The sequence below is a fragment of the Tauraco erythrolophus genome, chromosome 24 (genome assembly GCF_009769465.1).
Source record: "Tauraco erythrolophus isolate bTauEry1 chromosome 24, bTauEry1.pri, whole genome shotgun sequence".
NCBI lineage: Eukaryota > Metazoa > Chordata > Aves > Musophagiformes > Musophagidae > Tauraco > Tauraco erythrolophus.
Genome location: NC_141488.1, coordinates 829,714 through 847,118, shown reverse-complemented (window position 1 = coordinate 847,118; position 17,405 = coordinate 829,714). Strand labels below are relative to the sequence as shown.

The 17,405-nt window shown below is 42.6% G+C and overlaps 1 protein-coding gene across 3 annotated transcripts in view; it reads right to left on the bottom strand.

Moving 5' to 3' along the window:
* The window catches only part of EYA3 (EYA transcriptional coactivator and phosphatase 3), a 65,229-nt gene that overhangs the window by 22,327 nt on the left and 25,497 nt on the right, over window positions 1-17,405 (bottom strand). The window contains exons 2-6 of one of the 3 annotated variants that reach the window (XM_086625951.1): window positions 14,915-15,007; window positions 7,984-8,027; window positions 5,329-5,408; window positions 2,594-2,660; window positions 1,647-1,789 (exon numbers count right to left, since the gene is read on the bottom strand). In XM_086625951.1, the coding sequence (XP_086482077.1) occupies window positions 1,647-1,789; window positions 2,594-2,660; window positions 5,329-5,408; window positions 7,984-8,027; window positions 14,915-14,947 (367 nt within the window). In that variant the 5' untranslated portion in view covers window positions 14,948-15,007. Of the gene's footprint in view, window positions 1-1,646; window positions 1,790-2,593; window positions 2,661-5,328; window positions 5,409-7,983; window positions 8,028-14,914; window positions 15,008-17,405 lie in introns of those variants that run through there. The other 2 variants (XM_086625949.1, XM_086625950.1) reach the window with 2 other exon arrangements.

The following is a 17,405-nucleotide window of genomic DNA, read 5'->3' as shown; positions in this document are numbered from 1 at the left end:
ACTCTATGGTACCCAAGTGATCGGTCAGAACAACCTATCTCAGCATCAATATAGTGCGAACGAGATCTGGGACATACTGTCTGATCAAACCCTTGTGTCCCAGTTACTACAAAACCATCATTTTCTTCCTAAGGATCCCTCAACCACAAGAAAACTCCTTTTCATGAATCCCAGGTGTATATATCTGAAGAAAAAAAAAAACAGGTAGGTAGATTTGTTTTACATATTGACTTTTCTAATAAAGATAATGATTTGTGCCACATTACTTAGTAATGTAACTCATGTCTAATAAAACTGAGCCTAGTTGTATCATCTCTTCTATACCATCTTTCAAAAATACCATGATAAATCTTTTTTTATGTTATCTTTTTTATGTTTTTACTTCATATAAAAGTCCTTGCTCTGTCAGCAACTACCAAAAGCCATAAATGTCGCTGGTTTTACTCAAAGACATCTAGTTCTTCAGCTAAGGAAAAATTCATCCTTTTACACTTCAAGATGCTGAGATTTTAGCACTACAGGTGAATCTGCAAGGTGGTCTGTTCGTTCAGTTACGCAGCACGACGACAAACCCCGCCAACACTCCATGGCCATCTCAGAGCTGCGCAGCTCAGCGACAGCACACCTGGGGCTGCCCCGGGGTACCTGCACAGACGGGTGATGCTCTCCCCTAGAGCTGGGTGCTATGGGGTAAAATGGTCTCTGTCACCAGATATTTCTGAGAGCTGGCAATGTTACACAATATTTACATATGAAATCAAGCAGGGAAACATTAAAAATGAAAAGAGAAGTTAAAACGTTAATTTTTAATAATCAGTTATAAAATTTCATACACCCAAGGCATAGTCAATCGTGGTTTTTTCCACCAGTACAAGGAAAGATCAGGTGGTTCCTTTCACTAGCTAACCCACCCAGAAGTTAGATGTTTCTGTCTGCACTACTCATCCTCAACTCCCTTATACATCATGGAGGAAGATGGCCATTATCTTCTAGAACAGACCAACAGCCCAGCAGTGTGTCTGTTCCTCCAGGCGCTACAAAGGAAGCACGGGCTGAAGCTCATACCCTGTCCTTGAGCCTTAGCTGCTCAGTTACAACAGGACTCTGACCCTTCAATCGTTTGCAAAAAAACTGGAATGGCTAACAGAGGGCTCAAGTGTTGGAGCAACTTCAGCAAACTATTTGCCTAGTAAACTTGGACACATTTTACCATGAAATCTATATTTGGTGAAAGATGAAGTAAGAAAAAAAGTCTTAATCCTGACCAGCAAAAAGGAAACGAAAAATGCCTTCAGCAGAGATGAAGGGTCTTGTTTAATTTCACTTACAAGGAAACTGCACAAACACAGCTACACCACAACTGGAGACAATTATGATCCCAAAATAAGAACCATCTGGCAAAGCGTCATGGGGAGACATCCAAATTAATGGCCAGAAAAACAGCTTTGTAAGAAATAATATTTTAAAATATGAAGTCTCATACAGAGATCAGTACTGTAGATACAGATCTACAATGTAACTTAGGCATGTGCTCTCCAAGAAACTCTTCTCTCCAACACACCTGGGTAAGCTTAACATTGGCTTTTTAATGAGACATAGGACAGTAATTGCAGGCACTGAGAAGTCTTTGAAAAGTCACTTCTTACCGAAAGGAGGTAGTCCGTAGGTTTGGGTGGTCTGAGGGTAGATGGTGTAGGGCTGAGACTGCTGTAGTGCTTGGTACTGAGTCTGACCAGTGTAAGGGCTCATTGTTTCCGATACGGGTACAGAAAGGATATGTGCATATGGCCTTAGCAAAAAAAAGGACAAAAGTAAAAAAGAACTATTTACATTATGCATCTTTCAGCCTCCAAACCAGAAGAACCATTAAAAAATTGCTTTAGAAAGAAGAAACAATACACACTAACATATGCTCTTAGTGTAATACCTGCTTGTGTTTCCCAGTCCAACAGGCTCTTGGTTTTATATACGCTGCCTGTTTCTCGCAGTGACACCAGGGGAAACTCTCTCCTCCGTGATACCAGAGCACCAATCAGTGCTCATTCCAAGACTGGGAGGGCAGGGTGAGGGAAGAACAAACTCCCCGTTCCAACAGGCACGAGCAATTAGTTTCCCTTATCATGCCTCACACCACCAAATCCTAAAGCTACTACGATATAGCAGCATATGTCAGAACTCCTGGAACACACACAGAGACTTTACCAATCAGGCACGGGGGATCAAGGCCTCCGCGGCTGCAATGGGAAGACGTATTAAGATCCCCAAATGTGGTGAATGGTGAGAAAATGTTCTACTCCCCTTATATTCATTTATGACCAGTTTGTTTATTTTTCAAATAGCATGGGCATTACTCGACAAGACTATTGTGTTGTTAATTACTTGAAGGGACTCATTTATTCTTGTCATCATAAAACAACACCCCCTGAAGCCAAAGGCTGACTTCTATCAGCTTCAGTATCTGCAACAAAGAGTATCTGTTACCAGCAGATACAAATGTGTGATTTACAGCATTATAGAAATGCATAAAGATGCAAAAAGATTACTTCAGAAAGAAGTAAGAGTTATAGAATTTAGTAATAATTGTTTGACTTACTTTGCAGAATACATTTGTGAGGTATAATCACTTGATGACCTTGAGATATAATCAGTGCATGTCATAACTGAAAAAAAAGTACTTTGCATAATTACACAGGCAATTTCAAAACCCAACAAATAATGACAATTAAATATCAGCATGCACACTACATTTTAATGAAGACATAGGATTTTAAAAGGTTTTTTAGTGCCTTGAATATCTGTTTCAAAGTAAATTCTCCAAAAACACACTGTTCAAATGGCACAAAAATGTTTTTCTTGCCAATTCACAGCAGGGAGATGATTCAGTCAACACGATTTCTCCCTTTGTAACAGGGCTCTTTCTCTTTACCAGCTGGTACTGTCACCTTTTGCAACCGTCATAATAAAACTTGGATTTCAGCCCTGCCCAAAACTTTGCATATGCTAAAGAGACTTCATCTGCACCAAGTTTAACACTTCCTTTCTGTGCCCCAGAGAGAGCAGAGACCAAAGCAGATGCTTGTTTTGCCAAGCTTTCCTCTTCCTCTGCCCTTTTCTACATACTATACCCAGAACATGGCTCCAGCAGTCCGTCTTCCCTTTAAAAAGGAGCAGCTCCCAGCTCAACAACCTTAATGCCACACTTCAAGTGACAACAGGCTGAGCTGTAGTGCACAAGGCTCTGAGTTCAGATGACCTCTAAAGAAATTTGGCAGTTACATTTTTAACGGGACGTTTCCATTTTTCTGCTTGACTAAATCCGCAGCAATTACACTCTAAAACTGGTAAGAAAGAGTCACTCAGGCAGCAAATCCAAGGAGGAAATCTTAAAAATCTCCTTACTTAGCATCACCTATGGCTTTAGTATACCCCATACGAGACAGTTCTTAACTACAGCATTCTGGTTTGGGTGGAGAAGGGGGTGTGGGGCTGGCATGTCTTAACCCAAGAGCCATTAAAAAGAACATCCTCGATTCAAATTAGATGACCTGATAAATATTCAGTTGCCCATCAAACCAGGACAGTAAGGATGTGCAGGACCCTTGGCACAGAACTTTGCACTGTGCAGCCCCTCTGGCACATGCCACCCCCATACCGCAGTATGCGGCGGTGATCTCCAGGCTAGATGACCTTTATGACTGTAAATCTGGACAGTACTTGGGTGTACCAGTTTGGATCTACAAGCACCATACCCAAATTCTTAGCAAACACAGCTGTGCTGCTGTGGATCCAGCCTATCCATCTGCAGCCAGTCTGGAAGGAGGCAAAGCACACAAGCTCCAGCCCTGCCTAGGAGGGCATCCAGGCAAGCAGCATATCTCTTGTATGGGTTCAGGGGCCTGGCTCCTCCATCACTAACGTTACAAGCGACTGCACTTTCCCTCTCCCTTCTAGAACAACTCCAGTAATGGCCTTCAAAAAGAAATACGGTCATGCATGGCAGCATACTTTGCCTTGGGATTTGCTCCAGGTGCCAGTGATGTGCTGCAATAAGTCAGGCTTTCCCTATCTGGAGCAATCCTACGTTATTGCTCTTGTATCATCATGTAGTTAACTCTCTTATCAGTTACAGCCACTAAGGGGAGCAAGTCAGTTTGCACTGGCAACCCTAACTCTAATACTCTAATGTTAATTTGCATTCTGCTACTTAGATAACCTCCTCTTAATGTAATCTGAGCATAAGCTGCTGAGAAATACAAACCATCAGCCACATGCTCTGAGCCTCTGAACGCTCCTTGAATCACCTCCCGCTGGTCCCCAGCATTTGTCTACTCACGGTGAGAAGCCCATGTAGCACAAAGATACGACAGGAAACGCAAACTGGGAACTTCTGGACCTAAAGGCTTTCATTGAACACTTGTTGGATATTCTCACATCCCTCCTGCAAAAATGCTGTTTGTTTGGGTTTTTTTAAAGACTGTCAATATTCATCCGAATAGTAATGGAGTAATGGTATTTCTAGAATTCTTATTTTTAAAATAGCATCTAAAGAATTAGCTAATGGTGTAAAAAAGAACTACCACAATATTACTACATGCAACTTCTGGAATTTGTAAATTACTTTTCCAGTTAGGCAGCAGATTTTGTAGGCTAAAACTTCTGGTAACTCCTCCAACTGCAACATCACAGCACATTGTTTAAAACAGTAAAGATGCAATCAGTTAACAACGGAAAGTTACACGTTACATATTTTCAGTCAAGTTGAGTATGGGCAGTCAAAGGTATTCTATACAGGAATCTGACTTTCGTAATAACCTCCAGTCCTCTTTTTCCAGAAGAAAGGATACATTCCACCTCTCACTTACTATGCAACCTTCTTATTTTTCTGCCTCAGTTTCCCCTCTATTTCATAAAGAATTTCTGCAGACATTCAATACAGTTCAGAGTCTAAGATTAACTGTATGGCATATTATTACAAAAGACTTAACCAGCTGTGTAAAGATAATGATTTATAAAAAGAACATATTTTATAATAGGCATTATTATTGATCAACTCAATCCCTTCCATCAAGAAAAATCATGTATAAGGCAGATAAGACATGGCAGTTGGGGGGCAGTGACACAAAAATATTCGTTAGAGATATGTGCTTACCATCAGGCATTAACACCTTGTAAGCACCACAGCAAACTTTCACTCTACAACTGAGAGTGAGGGCAGGCTTGTGATTACAAGGAGGGGACAAAACTTGTGCTTGATGAAGCAAAGTAATGAGACCAGTGGAACTAAAAAGGAGAGACAGTGGGAGCAGAAGAACTCCAGAAGATACTTACTCTCACTAGACATGGGAAGGTTTGAACCAAGACTTGAAGATTCAGGTTTCTGATCGCTGACTTCTGCGTTGCTCACATGACTGCCAGGACAAACGAAGGCTAATGATTAGCATTATGAACTCTCTTGGGTATCACAACCCATGGGTTCAACCTGCCTGACTGAGGCAAACTGGCTCTTAACAGAAACTAGCTCTGCACTCTTTGATGTTTCACACAGAGATCCCCAGAGAGATTTGCAGCTCTAATTAGACATTAAACTCCCATCATCTCCAGCATGTTTACTCACCAACTGGTCTCAAGATAAGGCTGTAGTTTCACTGACAGCTCAGACGACCTCAGAGCTTGGCGCTGCCATCTGCAGCGGAACGTACAAACCTTCTCTCCTCCTGCCTGGGCACGGCCTCCCGCTGCCCTGCATCAGCTCAAGCACCCATCAGGATCTCCAAGACAGTTTCATTTGCTCACCCAGCACAAAAGCTGTCCAGTTATTTTTGCCGAGATACTGAATAGACTCAGGTCATGGAGGGATCCAGCGAGCACCATGCTTGGTGCACACTAGAGCTACAAGCAGAACTCCCCCTCTCAGCAGCAATAAGCAGTTTTATCGGCTCCTTCACCCTGTAAAACTGCAGCCTAAGGACATCAGAATAACACACAGATGCCTCAAAACTTCATGAGAAGCTGTGTTGCAGAACTAGCAATAATAAACCTGAAGCCAACAAGGCAGTCAACAAGCAGGTGCAGCTTTCCTGGGACAGGGTAAGGAGGGAGCTGGCTAGTGAGTGCCATGGGTTTGGTTACATGGCACGTGATTTTCCTTCCTTTGGCTGGTGAGAGGGAGTGAAGCTTAATCAAAATGCAGAATCCGGCTTTTTCCCCCTGAAAACCTTTACAGAAATCTTTCTCAATGCTAGTAGCTAAACAGGCTTCCATAATAAAGCCTGAGTTTTGCAAGAAAATACATTTCTACGCAGACTCGGGGCATCTGTCTACTATTATTCTTGGTGGAAAAAAAAATGCTGCGATTCTGCGGCACAGATAGTCAATCTGGGCTGTCCAACAGCATGCAGTGTGCAAACAGGTTGAGAGCTGTTTGTTCTGATTGCTTCCTGTGGAAAACATAACAGATAAAATAACATTTCTGACCATACTCTACCAGCCCATGTTTCTGCTCTCTTTCTCACTGCTGCTCCTCAACACATGCTCCAGTGGCTCTTGGGACACATTCATCCCGCATCTCTTATTCTCCATCGCTCACAACTTTACAAATCTCATGGACTCAGAGAAAAATTCTCACTTGCACTGTGGCTGCCTTACACCACCGAGAGCACCAGACCAGCTGGGCCAGCAGCACACACTGTATTCACAGAAGGGTTACAACTCTTAGGGATGCTTAATGCTCCCAAGAGAGATGACCCTCACTGGGTACAGCTCCTCCCTTCCCCACTTCCACAATCCAGCTAAAACAAACATAGCCAGAGTACTGGCATCAACTTAAAATCATGCTGGCTAAGGAGAAATAAGTCTAACAAATTATTTTAAACTATTCCATAGGTCAAACTTAAAATGATATATAGTTTTATCAAAATGGAGCCAGAATATTTAAACAGAATATTTAAGCAGGTTAGAAATGCAATTTTATCCCTCCCTCCCATTCTATTTTTATATACTGCACAAGGATGTTTACACTCAAATCTTGAGGCTACTGGTGCCTGAAGGAAGGCTGCGATTGCACCACAGAAGGGTGATGTGCTGAAGGAGAATTGACATCTTTTGCTCCAGCATGTTCAGACCTGGCTGCCCTACACTCCTTCGTAGCCAACAGAGAGAAAAAATCCTCCTAGGACATGGTTCATCTCACCTCATCCCAGCTAGAAGGGGAGCTTGCAGTGATTAGCTCAGAGTTCTAAGTTTTAGATGTGTAATGAGTTTCACACACTGTTTCCTGTTAAAGTATTCCCTTCAATTTAAAAGAAAAAAAAAATGTATTAATGTCCCCAGTCAGGGCCTCAATATACCACATCCACTCCTGCATGAATGGCACACACAGTGTTTCCTCCTCACAAACATTTGGGTATCAGAGGCTCCAAAACCGAATCTTTTGACACAGTATTTGCTACTACTAACAGGAACAGAATAAACCCTAATAACACAATTCTCACTATATGTAATAATAGTGATTAATTCCTAAATACATCAGAAAGAACCTACTGAGGCTAAAATAGTATAACATAACAGCTTTAAACAGAAGAGGCTATCAATTTGAGAGGGTTTAATTTCTCAAAACAGTTATCCACATAGTTTTGCTGAGAATCATAGCACAAGTATTATTAACATATTCTGAGTCTCACCAGCATAAATGCATGTTATGTGCAGTACATGACAGTCTTATCAGATTCTGTGAAAAACAGGATGTTTGATGATGCAATTAAGTCTCTTTGTAACCACTTTTATAAAAGCTTAAAACCAAAGGGCTAGTTTTGTTGGTTTTTTTTTTTTTTGTTGGGAACTTAATCTCAAAATTGTATCAAATACAAAAAGTGACTTATCTTTGCCCTATCTCTGTGAAAAATAAAACAACAGGTAAGCTTCTGAAATGGAAGCCTATAATGATAATAACTGTTCCACACTAAAATTAAATTCAAAATTACGTACCTCAAGCTTTGTTCTCTGGATTCCTGCATCTTGGCTTTTTTCACCTGCAAAGACAAAACCATTCAGAGACACAACTACTGGGAGCCGTCCTTGACAGAATCCACGCACACAGACCTCCACCACCAGTTACCACAGAGCTCCCATTAGTGTTCAAATTCAGAAAGTGTTGCACTGAACTCCAGAGCTCACCACTGCGACCACGGGCTCTTCATCTCAAAACAAGCTTTTTCCTCATTAGAAAACAAGTGCTAAAGCTGAATGTGTGAGCAAAATTGCCTTGTTATTTAAATAAGTAACAGGTGATGGGATATACAGCTACAAATGTCTGATAATGAATAAAACAGCATAAATATTAAGAAAATCTTACTCTGCATAGATTCAGCACAACTGTCACAAACTCGAGTCCTTTCCCTTTTCCCCCCTCAGTATTTAAATACTATATAAAGATAGGAACTTGAACATTTTTTCTATAATAACTTAGGAGTTCCAATTTTCATTTCTAAGTAAAAACAATACAGCATTTATTCTGTTTCTGCAGGTGACCAGCTGGATCCAGTTCGTGTACAGGGTATTACAGAACGGAAAGCACTGGCCTGAACACACATTCAGTTTTCCATACGCAGGCTACAAACACTTTTTGAAATCGCCAGCAGGATGACAGGGTTAGTTTCTGCAGCCTGCAGTCTTTCGAGCGAGATGTTCCTGTGACACACTGGCTTTTCTTTCCTCCCCCTTCTCCTTCTAGCAGAAAGTTTTACAGCCTTCCATGTTTCTAGAGCATGTCTAGATGCCAAACTCGCTGCTTCAGTACCCAGCCGCATCTACCCTTCACCCCAGACCCCACAGGGCACTTGGCAGACAGCCCTGCACAGCACATGTATGTGAATGGGGTCCGGGAAGGCACGTCCCGGGATTACAGCCCCCAACTCGGGTACAGCAGTCAAAGAAAGACTGCTGCCACATATTCAAAGCCACTAGCAGAAAGGCTTCGCCATGTTAGAATCATAGCATGGTTTGAATTGGAAGGGACCTCAAAGATCATCTAGTTCCAATCCCCTGCCATGGGCAGGGACACCCTCCACTACACCAGGTTGCCCAAAGCCTCATCCAACCTGGCCTTGAACACTGCCAGGGATGGGGCAGCCACAGCTTCTCTGGCCAACCTGGTCCAGTGCTTCACCACCCTCATTGTAAAAAATTTCTTCCTTAAATCTAACCTAAATCTCCCCTCTTTCAGTTTAAAGCCATTGCCCCTCGTCCTGTCACTGCACACCCTTGTCCAAAGCCCCTCTCCAGCTTTCCTGTAGGAAACGCTTTCCTTTTCCTTTAGGTAGTGGAAGGTGCTGGAAGGTCTCCCCAGAGCCTTCTCTTCTCCAGGCTGAACAGCCCCAACTCTCTCAGCCTGTCTCCATAGCAGAGGTGCTCCATGCTATTCAAGTTTGTCTCTCTCAGGTGAGTATAAACAAAAAGGTAGGAAAATGCAATCTGAGCATAAGAGGTCAAAACATGCTCAGAAAGTTTTTTAGAAAATAAATTAATAAAACACAGGTGAATTCCTGGTGGGCAGTGGGAGATGAGCAGCAGAGGTACCAAAAAAAGATAAAGGCTCAATGCAGCTGTGAGGGGAAGGAGTAAACAAACAGTAAGGATGGAAAGGAGAAAGTTGAAAGGACAGTCTTCTCTCCCTGATGAAGTTATCAGTATTTTAGAGCTTAGTCTGTTTGCACCTCTGTACTGGACTTGCCAGCGGCTATTCCCTCTGGGATTTCACAGCAGAACACTACAAACTTCACCAGCACTCATCTCACACAAAATGGCAAAGGCAATGACCAAAGGCTATGGCAGCACAACAGCTCGGATATCGCACCGGCACTCATCACTTCGCCCTGAGCAAAGAGCTGGGAACACTGGCACTGACATTAACTCCTGTTACGGTTCTTCGGCCCCACAGCTTCCCAGACTTCTCCAGAGCCCTTCTCCTGCCTGGCCGGGAATACATGCTACTTCTGGTCCCCACTGTCCAGGGCCTAAAGGAGCTGCATCACTCTTCCCCACCTCAAGACAACGTTAACACAGGGACAGCAGATTAGCGTTCTCTCAGCTCCCTCGGGCACCAGCTTATCAGAGCATGGCTGCTGCCCATCCACGGTGCCCCTCAACTCCTTTCCGTGACCTTCTGTCTCACAGCAGGTGCTCCAGCTTTTCCCTGGGACTGTCACCCGCTCCTGAGCCACCAACACCGCACCAGATCGCTCAGGGTGCCAAACCGCCTGCAGAGCTCTTAGGTAAAGGAGATACAAAAAAAATTAATCACATCAAAAAAGAAGTAGCAAACTGTTTCAGACCAAAACTACACTGAGGATAAAAATAAAAAGAAACTTAGAGTTGGCAGCTTGAATTTCAGATTTGACAGAAGGAATGCTGCTGTTTCCAGTCAGGTACTCAATAAGATCTGGCTTTGTCATGGTTTGATGTGGAGGGGGTGGGGGTTCTGGTGGCAGGAGAGGGGCTTTGCTCCCTGTGACCTCCCCAGTTTTGGAACCGGGTCAGACCTGGTTCCGGCCACCAGATCAGACTGCCATCCCCCTCGGGGTTGAGCCAATAGGGCGCCTCTGCGAATTGCCCTATTTAAGTCAGGACAAGGGAACCGGAAAAGGTGCTTCGCCCAGGGTCGAGCAGAGAAGGGAGGAGGGCGCTGCCCCCGCTCCCTGGCTCCCGGCCGGGCAGCTGCCTGCGTCGGGCCGGCGCCGCCCACGGAGAATGGCGGCGGCGGAGCCAGCTGGGGAACTCGGGGGCACCCCACTCCCGGGGTGCCCACTGGGCTGAGTTCACCTGGAGAGGACTGAGATCTGAGAGAAACAGCCGCATCGACAGCAGGTCAGTGAGGATGGAGCGGGAGGAGGTGCCGGAGCCGAGTTTCCCCTGCGGCTGATGGTGAGATGGCAGGCGGCCCCCCTGCAAACCAGGACGGCCTCGGTGGAGCAGAGACCCACTCGCAGCCCGTGGGGAGAAGATGCCTGAGCCTGAGGATGGTCGTGTTGGGGTGCACGACGAGGCAGAAAGGCATCTGGAGTCTGCGTGACGACCCACGCCGGAGCGAGTGGCTACAGCTCCCTAAGTACCCGAGACTGTGGTAAAGCCCACACCGGAGCAATCTGTGGGGAAGGATTGTTTCCAGTGGGCTGGACTCACGCTGGAGAAGTTTGAGGATTTTTCCTCATGGGTAGGGGATCCACTGGAGCAGGGGAAAAGGGTGTAAGGACTCCTTCTCCTTTAAGAAAGAAGCAGCAGTAACAGCACGGAATGAACTGACCTGCACTCCCCCAGTCCCTGCCCCCTGTGCTGCTTGGGTGGGGGGGGTCCATGAGGCTATCATGTCCCTGCCTCAACGGGGCAGCCTTGGCTAGTCCCCATCTCTGCAGGTTTTTAAAAGGAATTCTCCCTAATGTCTTAATGCTAAGAAGTAACATTTACAATATCTTGACACTTCTGTGAGATGGCAACCCCATTTTCTACCCGTCGCTAATGCCCGCAATTTACACTACAAATTGAAGTGGGAGGGAACAGTTTTAACCACACTCTATCATGGGCTTGGAAAGCATTTCCCTTCTCTCCTGTCGCATGCCATAAAACATATTTAATGCACCCAGTAATAATAACTTAGGGATGATGGTCAGGGCACGACGAGAGTGCTGCCATGACACGTTGCACTCTCAGCCGAGCCCTGCACAACCCCACTCCAACTCCAACCCCTACATGGGGCACCTATTCATCCTTTCCTGCATGAGCCTTAGAAAAGGCTTCTGAAACCTCCTCAAACGCCTTCTTTCAACACGTATTCCCCTCTGAAAACCTCTGCAGAAACACTGAGGGGTTTTTTGTCTCCTCTCAAGTGACAGGACACAATTTGAAGACTTTTCAGGCAGGAGAAGTGAATTAACTCTATTTAAAAATAAGAAAAAAGAAAGAAATTAAACCAATGAAGAAGATGTGCTCTCCCTCAGTGATTCAAGCTTCAGCTTTAGCAACCTCAGACATTATCTCACTAAGCTGCTCTGCTGCACTACAATGAACGACATGTCTCGTAAGGTACATCTTTGCTCCTGCCTCCATCTTTTTATTTCACTATCAGTTTGGGGCTTATGTTAATTTCTTTTTTTTAAAAAAAAAGGTGGAAAAAAAAAGTCAAGTGATACACTCTAGCTGACCCCTGCTCCCAAATAACAAATTTCTATAACTGAAAATCCAAATTATCCTTTGTGCCAGAAAACTGTTTCTGCCCCAGATCTACCAGTATCAGAGTTCAGTCGTATTTACAGAGTCAGAATCAAAGCAGAAACACAGCTTTCCTCCTGACGTTGCTCTACAACAGAATGCAACCCTCAGACTGATATTCATACACTATTTCCAAGCCTGAGCAGACCCAGGGAAACCCTCCCGCTCACAGCCAGCCAAGGAGCAAGGCGGTGACTTGCTGGAGCAAACGCTGCCAAAGCCACTCAGACGGCAGCAACGCCGCTGCGACCGGACGACTGCACACAAGGCAGGAACGCAGAATTATTGCAAACCCTTTGCCAATTTCAATTAAGAAAAATCTTCAGCCCAAACACATGACCATCATTCTTCTCTATATTTTTGGCAGTGTTGGGTCTTTCTGGAGCCCTTTCCATGTTCTCCAAACCACTGACCAGCTTGTTGTTCTTGTCTGATGCAAGTGGTTGTTGCAAGCAGAGAGCAACCCAGTGAACGCCTGCAGTGAGCGCAACACTAATTCACCATCCCTTATAAATAGATTTGTGTCATTTCCTAGCATTAAGGATTAAATAAAGTCTTATAAAAATCAACTACCTGCATCCACAACACATTCAACAAGTGAGAGATTACTATAGAGGATTACTTCTAAAAACTAATCTAGATTAATAATTTATCTTTTTTTTTTTTTTCCCCATGAGAAGGTCAGGGGGTCACTTTCCAATCATTCTCCCCCAAACTTCCCTTTGCTCTCTTATTCCCCATGTCTGTTTCTGCCTTCTATCACTGTGACTGCACAGAAACTTTTCCATTCTAATTCGGACCTGAAAAGGGAAGAAACGTCCAAAAAACAGGTACAAAAGATGTGCCTGTTTAAGACGCCAAGCGGCCGCACGTGGGTAAGTGACCGGTCCAACATCCATTTAGTCTGTACACATTTGGAGCAGTTATCACCATGAGTCCACACCAACGCCAGAAAATGACCCCATTTCTTTTTTTTTTTTTAAGTAAAATACATTAAACTCAAAGCTTGATGACTCCTCTATAGGCTCCCTTCCGGATTCAGTTATCAATACATTGCCATAAACATTATTTTCTGAAGAAACATGCTAATCTTGTTCCCATGATTCAGAAAAGCAAAATCATTTGGGAAAGAAAACAAGTTTGTCTCTTGTCACTGCTGGGCTACCAGGCAGAGAAGATTTTGCAAAACTGACTTCATTTTTTTCGTTTGGGCTTGGTTGTTTGGGGTTTGTTTGTTTGTTTGTTTTAGGATGTTTGTTTTCATGGATGGTCCCACTATAAAAAAAAAAAAAAAAAGGCAATATTGTTTTTTTCATTTCCTCCTGCAGCAATGTGCCACTATATTCAAAATCTCACCTCACTTACTAGTTGTGATCAATACAGTCTCCTGTCTCAGAATGACTGACTGGCATAAGATACTTAAAAGAAATTATGAAGAAAATCTTCAGCTGAAAATTACAGTCAAATCTGCTCACAGAGGATGCTTTAATGTACCAAAAATTAGCTGTATACTGTCTCTCATGCCCTGAAGAATAAAATTTTATAAAGGCAGTTTTCATTACATAAAGATGTAATTACAGATGTTTCCTTTTCTAGCAGACACAGTTGATTAATTTTTAAACCCCACACAATATCTGAAGTTCACATTATATGCTTTCACTGGTTAGTTTTATGTTTTGTGCATATTGACTCAGGCACACAATTTGCATGTTGCGTCAAGCAATATTTTGAACAACTGTAAATTTACATTTCCATTCCATTCAGCTTTGTTTCTAAGACATAAAATTGCATAAATGACATTACAATGTATTTTCTAACTAGTTAACTAAAGAACATAAAATTCTCACACTAAAAAAAGGATCAAAATCTTTTCAATAGCAACAATTCCAAACTGTCCTCATTCCTATTACTCTATTTTTGAAAAGGTCTCCAAAATTAAAATAAGCTTCAAACTCAAAGTAACTTGACAACTTCTTGTTGAGTTTGTATCACGTTAAATTTGGGAATACAACATTAATACAAACTTTTTTGTTTAATTCCTACACTACTGTGTTTTAGATACACAAATCTAACTTCATATCATACTGTATTAATAATCGCTCTACTCAAAACTTCTGTGACCCGGTATTATCAGTTACTGATAACAGAGACAGTATTACAAGTATCTAAGATTTCTGGACACCATTTTTAAACTTCAGACATGTTTCCCTAGTTGACCACACTGTTAAATTAAGAATTAAAAAAAATGCTTTCCCTTGGAGATGATGGATCATGGGATCTTCTCAAGATCTTAAGCACAAGAAGAATTAAAGACTACATACACTGTGATAACCAGCATGCTGATTCTGTCATTAAAATACTGAATTTTAATTTCTCTAGAATAGGCTTGAAATGGTCTGGGTTTCTGAGCATAACAAATAGTTACTGGGCATAATTTTACATAGAAACGTTACAGAGTTCAAGCCCACATAACCATTTCTTGTAGTACAATTGCCTGTACGATTATAGTAAATGAAATGCACAACACATTTTATTAACAGTAAAATGATTTTTCACCTCTTATTTTCCATTATGAATTAAAATAGCTACACACTGAATTTGTGAGCTCACCAATTTGTTTTATATGTTCATTTTAAGCCTTTCAAAATGTACTTACTGGTTGTTCGGGTAAGTCCTGTGGCTCTTCCATGGGTATTACTATTTTAATGCTTAAATGATTCAAAACGTGTTCCTCAGCAGTCTTCAAAGCCTGTCAAAAAAAGGTGGTCATAGCTTTATGTACTTTTGGGGGGGCTTATCATTTAGGCTATCGGAGAACATTAATTGTCATATATTCCACCCACAAGCTTTCTAAACTCCTGTTACATCTCCCAAGTAAAAGACGAAATCCATATACGGAAAGATTTCATAAACAAGGGATTTATCTTTAAGCTTCAAGAGACAAACAGACGTTTTTATGCACGTGGCACATTTCTTCATCATTTACTTGTCTTATACTGACTACAGAAGCTAACGTATCAATCAGACACGTGTACCACGATTCTAAAGACACTTTAAATGATCAAGTCTGGCCTACTAGGTCAGTAAACAGCATGATTCAATCTAACCTGATCTAACCTGTTTTAATTTAGAACATTTATATAACGAACAAAAAAAAAAAATTAGGACAAGAGTGTACACCTAAATGTATTTACATGCAGTATTGTTTATTGCCCAATTCACAAAGCAAGTTTATTATTTCAATTGCACTCTTCAAACAGAGAAGTTTGATGAAAATTTATAAAATGATTTTTATTATGGAAGTTGAGTAACCCGGTAGCATTTAGCACAGAGACCTTGTATACTATACAACAGTTGCTATCCCCCAGGATTCTAAAAAGATGAAAAGGAAATTTCAGAGATTACCATCACAACCATATGAATTTTTGGAATTTGCTGGGCAAAAGATAAGGCACGTGTCCTCCACGGCTTCCCCCTGTGCCTGACCAATGTTCATGAACAGTCTGACCTACACATTCGATTGCTCTTCTTTCACTTTCATCTCAGAGCCAGTTTATTAGAAACAAACCCTAAGCTCTTCAGACAAGCTCCATCTCAACTGCCCCAAAAGCAAGCAGGTGCTTCCCCTCCCATCCCAGCAGAGCTCTCTTCCATATGCACACGCGTGCAGTATTGCACCCGGAGCAGAACCTAAGCGGATTACAGAAATTAGAAGAAATGCTGGAAAACTCCTAGTGGTTTGGAAGAAATTCAGTACAGCAGCTTTCTGTGCTGAGGTTCTATGATTCTACTCCTGCCTCCGTGGCCATGGAAGTTTTGCTGTAAATCTCAGTGGAAATGCAAAGGGCCATTAACCCCGCTCAGCTCTCTATGCCTTTCTGTTTTCCCATCCCAGCTGGAGCAGTCAGGCACCTCCGCATCACGGAGCCCTCCCCATGCAAAGTGATTAAACAAGTTAACAGAAACAACTTTCCAGTGTCCTAAAAAACCTGCTATTCCCCTCTTCCTGGCCCCTGCCAGACCTACTTAAACTCCGAGCACGTGCCGCCAGCCTGCGGCAGAGCGCCACGTGCCGAGCACGGGGATGCTCTGCAGCCCGGAATAATTTCATATTAACCATGAAAACACAAAGGATTTCTTCTCCCTCATTTGAGGGCAGGTACAGGTCTTACAGGCCGGGGTGTATCGTGTTTGTCAGGGTAAAATGTCACTGAGGGTTCGAGATTTTCCAAGACTGCCTTCCCTAATCAAAGCTACTTCTCTTTATTGCCTTAACTGTAAATCAACTGAATTTACTGTAAGGCTCCTCAATAACTCGGCTTCTTTTGAAATGACCCTGTTCACACCACACACAAGAAAGTATACAAGTACTACTGGCACCATTCCAGTTTTTCCTCCAACAGTTTTAATACATTTTATTTTAAATATAAAAGCTTATTTCCTTTTTACTTTTTGTAAGAATAACAGAGAAAAATCAAGACTTAAGGTAGACTACTGCATTCTAACATTATGAAGTGTTGAACACAATGGCCAACAGCAAGAATATTTTAAATTGGTATCAACAGGTCCCCTCCTGTCCCTTGTCCTTCAGTTTTCTTACTTGACACTGTTTCATTGTGAAATTTCTTAGAAAATTCCCAAACTAAACTCTTTAGTATGGAAAAAGATTTCAAATAACACTTTGATCCATACAGCAGTAACTTCCCATTCCATGCTTTGTTTAAAAGCTGTGAGCAGTTCTTTAATTTTGTTTTTGAGAAGGATCTAAATAATTAGAAAGATTCTCAGAGTCACATCAGAATGGTTGTTGCACTTGTTAACAAAACTCTCTTCTCAAATGAGTAAGGCATTTTGTAGCACCTGGAAGCAAATGAATGAACCACAGCAGCAACTGCTTGCCTGGACAGCAAGTGAAAACTTGACCTCTGGTGTCTTCACGCTTTCTTCTAGAGAAACTCCACACCTCTAGAAACAGCAGCTTGGGCAGAAGACATCTGGCAAGGACCTAGCGCTCGTAATTACTGTTACACAGGAGCAGGCAGAAAAACTTGAAGCAGCATCATGTATTTCTAGATGAAAGCAATGTACTTAGCTGGTACCCCCGACCAGTCAGGAGTGATGGGCTCTTGCCAGTAAAGGCCTCCTAC